Genomic DNA, 9,084 nt, shown 5'->3' on the forward strand with positions numbered 1-9,084 from the left:
TCACCTCACTTTTTTAAGCATTTTAATTATGCTTTTCTGAAGTTCTTTGGTCTTCAACCCATATATAAGTGGATTGAGTACTGGGGGAAATATAATAATGGATACACCCAGAGCTCTCCTCAGGTATGGGGACACACTCTCAAATCTGTGAGAGATCAAAGTGATGGCAGCATTGAATTCAAAGAATAAAAAAACCACCAGATGTGTTCCACATGTTTGGAGAGCTTTACCTCTCGCGTCAGCCTGCTTCATCATCATACAAGTCAACAAGATCTGGATGTATGTGTATGTTACTATAACCAGTGGTATTCCTTGAATTACGCCAATGAAAAACAAGCCAAAGTAGTTATTGAACTTTGTGTCATCACAGAGTAGTTTTGTGATAGCTGGATTGTTGCAGAAAAAATCCACAATATGAGTCCTGCAAATTCGGAACCTGGCAACTAAAGAAAACAACACTATGTAAAACAAAATCTCTGCAAACCAAATGGCAATAATGAGTCTCATTAAAGTTTTCGGATTCATAATAGACATGTACCTAAGGGGCAAGCATATGGCGACATACCTGTCATAGGCCATCGCTGTTAGAAACAAGAAGTTCCCTGTACCATAGAAGTAAAGGAAAAAAGCCTGAAAGAAGCACCCAGGGTAGGAAATAGAGCGGTTCTTGGTCAAAATGCTGGTTACAAGCTGTGGTAGAAAAGCAGTGGCTCCAATCATGTCCATTATTGGTAGGTTTAACAGCAGCAGAAACATGGGCTTATGCAAACTCTTTGTGAAGACAATCGTTGCAAACACCAGTGTATTGCAGAGAAAAATGGTCATGTATGTCAGAGTTCCTAAGACAAAAACTGGGTATTCTTTGCCAGGCGGTAGGTCTAATGACTGTAGTGTTAGTTGCATAGCCCAGTTACTCAGCGGATCGCTTGCGTTCATCGTTAGATTTCTTTAGATTCCAAAGAACGGGCTCTTCCTAGAAGAAATTCAAGAAAAAAAGGTTAATCAGTTATATAGCAGTATGAGGAGTAATAATAAAGTAATATATAGGCCTGTTAAAATTAGCTAGATACACACACTCTTATTTTAATTTGATTAGTAAAGATTAACGCATTAACACACTTTTTTTTTACTTTTTTTGTGATTTTTCAAGGTTTGGCCCACTGAAAGTGAGATGCTTCAGAATTTTTATTTATTTTTTTGGTTCCACTTACTTTACATTCAATTACACTTGCAGTAGATGACATTTAACAATTCCCAAATCTGTGGTGCTTCTTATTTTAATTTAACTAGACTGAGTGTGTCAATAAATCTCCCTCAAGATCACTTGGTCTAGTAGTTGCTTATTCAGTACATTTGGTATGAATGATAATGTCATTCCATTTCATAATCTCATTTAACTTCAATTGGAATGGATTTAAAATATAATTTAAAAAATAAGATAATTCGTGAGTTAACTCAACAATACTATGTGATAAATCGCGATAAAAATTCTTAATCGTTTCACATCCCTAAATATAACACAGCATGATATCATCGAACTATAACCGAAGGAGTCTGTCCACCCCCCGATTTCTTGACAACCATTCACCCGATCAATTTCACCCTTGACGGGTGTTTTGCTGAGGCCCCAATGAACTGAAGTGTTGAGTGTGAAGATGTTTGGATGAGCGGTAAACAAGAAATCTGCAAGATGCAATACCAGACCTAAAAAAATCGACCTGTTCCGAACACTGCAACTTAAATAGAGGTAGTTATTTAACATGCAAAAGAACAGTGACACCATTAGAAAACTCCTCAAGACTCTGTGTGACACACATTGCTGAATACTCGCTCTCCTTCCACAAGCATCTTACCTTTACTGAGATGCAGCATTGCAGCTGCAGGGCTGATTGGAAGCTATTTTATTGGCCTTTAACAAAAGGAACGCCCATATATATTTCGACAAAGTGTTGCCTTAGGGCCAGTAAATTCTGTCTTGGGGCCAGTTGGATGGGTTTTAGGGCTAGGTAATTTGGTGTAAGGGCTTAGGGCAAGTTAATTGAGGTTTAGAGCCGATTAATTAATACAAAATGTGTTTCATCATTTAACACAAGGTATATTCATCACAAAATAAATATAGTTGTGTTTACTTAATGTTCGATTTCATTGCACACACACACGCACGCACGCACGCACGCACGCACGCACACACACACACACACACACACACACACACACACACACACACACACACACACACACACACAAACACACATACTTGCACACACATTAGACATTCGTCTTCCTTTTAGAAGTATTACTTTTGTGAAATGAATTACGCTGTTACGCCTGTACATTATCCAAAATGTTTCCAATATTTACCAAACCAGTTTTGATAAAGTTGTATTCATACATTTTTTTAATAGAACAAACATCAGCTTATTTTGTAAGGTCAATCTACCTTACTGGGACATGCTCCTATGAAAAGCTTCTCATGCCAGCCCCAAACTAGTACTGAAATGTTTTTCACACATAGATTTTTTTATTGCATGGCAATAGGCATGCAGGTATATTAATAGCCACCAAAGTGTACCTGTGGCTATTAATCATAACGTTTGAGTGATAATAACGTTTGACGACAACATGAACTCATAGGGCCCTATCTTGCATCCGGCGCAAGTGACTTAGTCACTGGCGCATGTGTCGTTGCTAGTTTACAACTGGCGCAGAGCGTTCTTTTCCCACCACCGCCACTCGCCGGTAAATTAGGGATTGATCATGCATAAATTAGGGATTGATCATGCGCCCCAAGGGGCGGTTCGGCGGAAGGAGGAGGCGTGTTCTGGCGCAAACGGTATTTTGCCGTTTCTGAATACCATTGCGCTACTGACCAGGAATTACCTGGTTTAAAGTCAGTGGCGCGTTGTTCAGATGCTATTTTAAGGGCGCATGCATACATCAGAATCAGAAAGGATTTAATTGCCAAGAAGGGTTTTACACCAACCAGGAATTTGGCTTGGTACATGCGCATGCGATGCATACGGATTGCTTGTGCACCTCGCACATACACTTTGCTTCTCCCATCTACCTAGCCGCACATTCTTGGTAAATTATTTGGGAAAAAACAGCTGATGCAGCGGTAATAAGTTGTACTTTTAAATCAATGCATCTGCAAACACCGTACAGCAAACACATATTTTCTTGACAGAGACATCGTGTAGGCCTACATGCCCATAACTTTTAGGATTGATGAGTATTTGATCGTGAAAAACATTGTTTTACCGCGATTGAGTGTTAAAAAAATATATTAAATAGATTAAATAGAACCACAGTTACCGCATATCATATGTTATATCATATACGTTTTCTTTGCCGAAATTTATTTGAGGACTCAGTATTTCTGAAGTTGTGGAAGAAAACCCCTTATTCCATGTGTGAATTAGGCCATATTATTTGGCAATAAACTGAGCCATTTGCAGTTTGAAATTCATGTGCATCTGTCTCATCGGAGACTGCAGGCGCGCTGTCAAAATATCAACTCGTCCGATTCAAATGCGCTCATGGCTCTTAAAGGGGATGGAAGCTGGCACTCTCATTGGTTTGTTGGACGTTACGCCCAAACCACACCTACGGGTAACTAGGCTGCTTCAGACCAACCCTTTTGACACTTGCGCCGCGACGCAGTGGTCATTTATCCGCCTGTAAAATAGCGATAGCGCCGTAGAACCGCCCACAAAGCTACTTGCGCTTTACGCTTCCCACTTGCGTTTCAGACCGTTAAAATAGGGCCCATAGTGTTACCCATGCAGGGACAATTTTTTTACTATTTCAAGTGGATGAAACCTACTTTATTGATTCCCCCTTAATCTCCCTCTCTCACAAACCCATTAACAACGGACCGTCTTTGAATATAAGGAATGCCGGAAATACCCAGAAACTCGAATACCCAGTCTTAACCTCATTGATTGCAAATGTACACTTTTTGTAGATGCTTTTTTGTGCGCGCAATACGTCCCCACCAATTTACACCTATAGTAAGTAATTTAAAGGGGACATATTATACCACCAGGCATGAGTGTGATTAGCCATTACAAGCTGTTTAGTGTTAGTTGTCAGTTTTGACAATCGTTTCAAAGTCTTCCAAAACTTTCCAGGAACAGAAAATACTTTCCAGGCGAATATTATGGGTGCCGTTGGCAAAACATTTTACCATGTCCAATAAGGTCAGGATTGGCCGGATACCAGGTTTGAGATAATTTTATAAAAAGGGGTGGGGGGGGGGGGGGGGGGGGCGTGGCCGATTAGGTATGACCTCGATTTTAAGCAAACCTTGTCGTCACACTGGGAAAAAAAGGCCTCCTCATTTCCGGTTTACATGGATCTATTCAATTTGAAAACTCTCAGTTGTTCGGAGTGGTTGAATTTATCGCTTTACTCATTCAATTTCAATTTCAAATCGTACTACTATAAAAATGACTGCTAAACAAAGTCTGCAATCCTTGGTCTCTGAAAGTAGGAGCGCACTGAATTTTTGGTAGTCGTTTCATATTAATACCCCAAAAACTTTAGGAGCAGATAATTACACAAAATTGGGAGGTCGAAAAATAAAAATGTAGGCACATGATAACAATAGAGTGGCTTTCTTTGGAAACACACTAATGATATTTGATGGCAATAATATTTTATCTTTTTATTAGTAGGCTAACCTAAGTTTTTTTAAGATTTTTAATCAAGTTCTTTTGTCTTTAACCCGTAGATCAAAGTGATGGCAGCATTGAATTCATAGAATAAAAAACCCACCAGATGTGTTCCACATGTTTGGAGAGCTTTCCCTCTCGCATCAGCCTGCTTCGTCATCATACAAGTCAAATAGATCATTATGCATGTGTATGTTACTATAACCAGCGGTATTCCTTGAATTACACCAATGAAAATCAAGCCAAAGTAGATATTGACCGTTGCGTCATCACAAAGTAGTTTGTTCATAGATGGATTGTTGCAGAAGATATCCCAATTTTTTTTCATTTTTAACTTTTTAACTATTTAAAGTGGATGAATCTTATTCTATTGAATACCTCTCACTCTTCCTCTCTCACAAACCCATTGACAACGGACCGTCTTTGAATATAAGTAGGGATGTCCGATATTGGCTTTTTTGCCGATATCCGATATGCGATATTGTCCAACTCTAAATTTTCGATTCCGATATCAGCCGATACCGATGTCGATATTTGGGTTATTTTTCCTCAAACCTAATTTAGGTAACATTACATATCTCCTGTTGTGGAATTAACACAACATGCTTAATGTTATTGTGATGCCCCACTGGATGCATTATTGAATGCAACAAGGCTTTCTAAATGTTAACATTGTCTGTGCAAAATAAGAAAAATACTTCAACTTAATTTAAGGGAAAAGTGCCATGTTTATTTTTATTTTTTTAATGGTCTCAGACAAGAGTTTGGATTACACTCTCCCTGAGATAATCTTGACAATGCCCACAACAAATAGGGCAAACTTGACACAAATGATAAAACATTGTACCTGAACAACTATGTGCAACACAGCAGTATGTTTCTTTAACTAAAACTCAATAACCTAATTGAATAAATGCACAAATATGAGTCAATTACAATGTGCACTGTACTGCACAATTTTGAAAACATTTATATGAGCTATAAAAAAAGAAAAAAAAAAAAAAAAAAATCGGTTTTAAGGCAAAAAAAATCCGATACCGATATTGACAGATATTACATTTTTATGCTAATATCGGGCTGATAATATCGGTGGGCCGATAATATCGGACATCTCTAAATATAAGGAATGCCGGTAATACCCAGAAACTCGAATACCCGGTCTTAATCTCATTGATTGCAAATGTACACGTTTTGTAGATGCTTTTTTGTGCTTGCAATATACACCAATTAACACATATAGAAAGTCATTTAAAGGGGACACATTATACCACCAGGCGTGAATGTTATCAGCCATTACAAGCCGTTATGAAAATGTGCAGCTTCTGACATCACAGGTGGGCGTGTCCACCTAGATGCATAACGATAGACCGATCTATCCAGCACACAGGTTGACACGCCCACCTTTGATGTCAGAGGCTGCACAAATTCAAAATGGCTTGTAATTGCTAATTACACTCACACCTGGTGGTATAATATGTCACTTTTAACCTGTATTATATACAGTCTAAGTGTGTTACACCAACACTGGAGCTCGACTGGCGGGATACACTTTGTAAAGAGGAATGTCTAAGTGCTGGCTTGAGACCAATGGGGGAGTCGGGGAGAACACAGGGTTGTCCAGTCAGAGTTCCAAGGTTTATAGGCTTTATTTCACAAAAGTGCGAGCAAGACTTAATGGATGCGTGAAGGTAGGTAGGTAGGTAGGTAGGTAGGAGGATAATGTGTGCTGGTAGGTAGATAGGATGATAGTGTGTGTAGCTAAGGGGTGATGGGGTAGTTAATAATACACAGAATAATCACATATGTAAGGGTCCCAAAAAAAAAAGCAGGGTAAATGTAGCCAGCCGGTATATTTAATGATTCCATCGTCAGCTCCAATGTCCAGTTACCAGGGGTATCATTTATTTTCATTATTGTATTTTCCTTGTTGTCAAGGAATTACATTTTCCTGGAGAGAAGTCACAATATCTTATTTAACACTTCAAACAGCTCAATATTCATTGCTAACCTCTTGATATCTTACCTGTTACACTAGATAGTACTTCAGTCATCAACAGTTATTGATATCGTGCATGTTCAGTATATTTATGTTCTGCCCATGCAGTGCTCCAGGACAGATGTTTTATAATCATATAAATAAGGGAGACCCAAGAGAGAAATACAAAACAAACAGACCAGGGTGGGGGGCTGAACTCAAATCAGAGGCTACCAATAGGATAGAGCTACAGCTATGAAGCTGCATTTACAGATGGTCAGACTGGTTCAATTCCAAACACAGAGGTTCTGGGCTCCATCCCTAATGTCCGCAGCCTACCTGTAGACATCCTTCTGTAAAATGGTGAACATCTGCCAGCTCCTTAATGACAAGCATCTAAATTCATTGTTAATGGATTTGGATAAAGGCATCTGCTAAATGGCTCAATAATAAATAGATGGAACTTTTACAGAAATGATCCAAATTTGTAAATGGGTTGACCTGTTAGACAGTGTTAGATTTCAGCTTATTTCTGAACTGTTCGTATAGACTCTGCGTTGTGTATTTTCCGTAATTTTTGAAGTCGAAATCAAAGCAACTTGACAGGTTGGATAAGAGGGTTGAACAAATGGTTTATTCGAGGATGTAATACGGCGCGATACAGACTTAGGTTGAATAATCTATAGTGGACGCGGTTGAGGAGCAGTTTTGAGACGTGTTCCTTGGCTGTCGAACCCTCTTCTCACCGAAACCAAAGGGTTGAGGCGAAGTGTTATATTAAAGAAAACATGAAGAACAAGAGAACAGAAGCACTCTCACCCTTGATATATGGCCCTGGCTATGTCCCAGACAACCAGGTGGGTTCATCCTTGTTGAGACATAACAAATGGCGGAATGTTGGAAATAACACCTTGTATCAGTGTGAGAGGCACTGGCCTGTTCCTAGACTAGAAATGTGAACACAGATAGACACTAAAATACACCAACATTCTACAACAGGGTAGACTTTGACATGATCTGTGTACCTAACCATGGGAGAGTAACCATGTGTTACAGCCAGTATGTCCTATCCCAGTCTTCCTGTCAGGGTCTTACTCTATGTAGTTTGTTGCTGTTGTCCAGATGGATCTCTGTGTTGTTTTTCTTTATATGATTCAGTGGAGTGGGGATGTGTTAAGCACTTTTACTCCAAAGAGATTACGATTATTAATTTTATTTATTGAAGAATTGAATGTTAATAATCAGATCGGTTTAGGACTCTCGCCTCAAGGCTGCTATAGGAAGGCTGTAGACACTTTTATTCTGTACCCAGAAACTTTCGGCTGGCCTTGAGGTCAAATGTATTAACTAGCCTACTACTCTTCCCCCAACTCTTAAAACTCATTTTTACAGATATACTTGCTTTAATATGCTCTATGTTTGAGTCTCAGTTTATTGTTCAGAATTCCAAAAAGTGTTGATACATGATATTTTGAAGTTAAATATTTGTCACAAACTAACCCATTCGTTTTTTTGACTTGTTTTCTTTAGTTAACCTTAATGCATAAAGACAAACCCAAAAATATTGTTCAGGGGAGAAACATGCAGAAATTAAATGTTTGAGTAAAAATGATGAAGGTCAAGTTTATGGGCCATTTAAAGCAGCAGTATTGTGATTGATAGAATAATGTGGCAGATTGTTTTTGTTGGATTGAGCATTATGCACCAATCCAACAAAAACAATTGGTGCCTGGGGTTCTCTTAAGTATACTTGTGATTGATTGAACAATGCTAATTTGCATAGTCATATGTATAAATCTGCAATAAATCAGCAACATTCCATTTTCAAGAGAAATCAAAAAATACCATAAGGTCGGGCATTTTTTGGTAATTTGGGATTGCGGCCAGTTTTTACAATCGTTTCAAGGTCTTCCAAAACTTTCCAGGAACAGAAAATACTTTCCAGGCAAGCAATATGGGTCCCGTAGGCAATAAAATGTACCATGTCAAATCAGAACAGGATTGGCCAGATACCAGGTTTGAGATTTTTTCCTAAAACGGGGAGGGGCGAAGCCGCTTAGGTTTGACTGGGATTTTTAGCAACCATTGTCGTCAAAAAAACTCCCCATTTCCGGTTTACGTGGATCTATTCAATTTGACAACTCTCAGTTGTTCAGCTTTGAAGTGGTTGATTTTAGCGCTTTTGACTCATTCAATTTCAATATCAAATGATACTATTATAAAAATGGCTCATAAAAAGTCTGCAATTCTTGGTCTCTGAAAGTAGGAGCGCACTGACTTTTTCGTAGTGGTTTCATATTAATACCCCAAAAACTGTGAGCAGATAATTGTGCAAAATAAGGTGGAAAAATATAAATATATAGGCACATGATATAGTGTGGCTTTCCTTGCAAACACACTAATGATATTTGATAGCAATAATATTTTATCTTG

General features: G+C 38.6%; 1 protein-coding gene across 1 annotated transcript; it reads right to left on the minus strand.

Moving 5' to 3' along the window:
* Positions 1 to 936, minus strand: LOC115561098 (putative gustatory receptor clone PTE01). Its single transcript, XM_030380897.1, has one exon. It carries the CDS (start codon positions 934 to 936, stop codon positions 1 to 3), a length of 936 nt encoding a protein of 311 aa, XP_030236757.1.
* Positions 937 to 9,084: the final 8,148 nt, after the last annotated feature.

Source organism: Gadus morhua, chromosome 16 (assembly GCF_902167405.1).
Source record: "Gadus morhua chromosome 16, gadMor3.0, whole genome shotgun sequence".
Classification (NCBI taxonomy): domain Eukaryota; kingdom Metazoa; phylum Chordata; class Actinopteri; order Gadiformes; family Gadidae; genus Gadus; species Gadus morhua.

Bases quoted from the DNA above. Each gene is read 5' to 3' on its own strand.
- LOC115561098 (XM_030380897.1), bottom strand. From the start codon at position 936: ATGAACGCAAGCGATCCGCTGAGTAACTGGGCTATGCAACTAACACTA.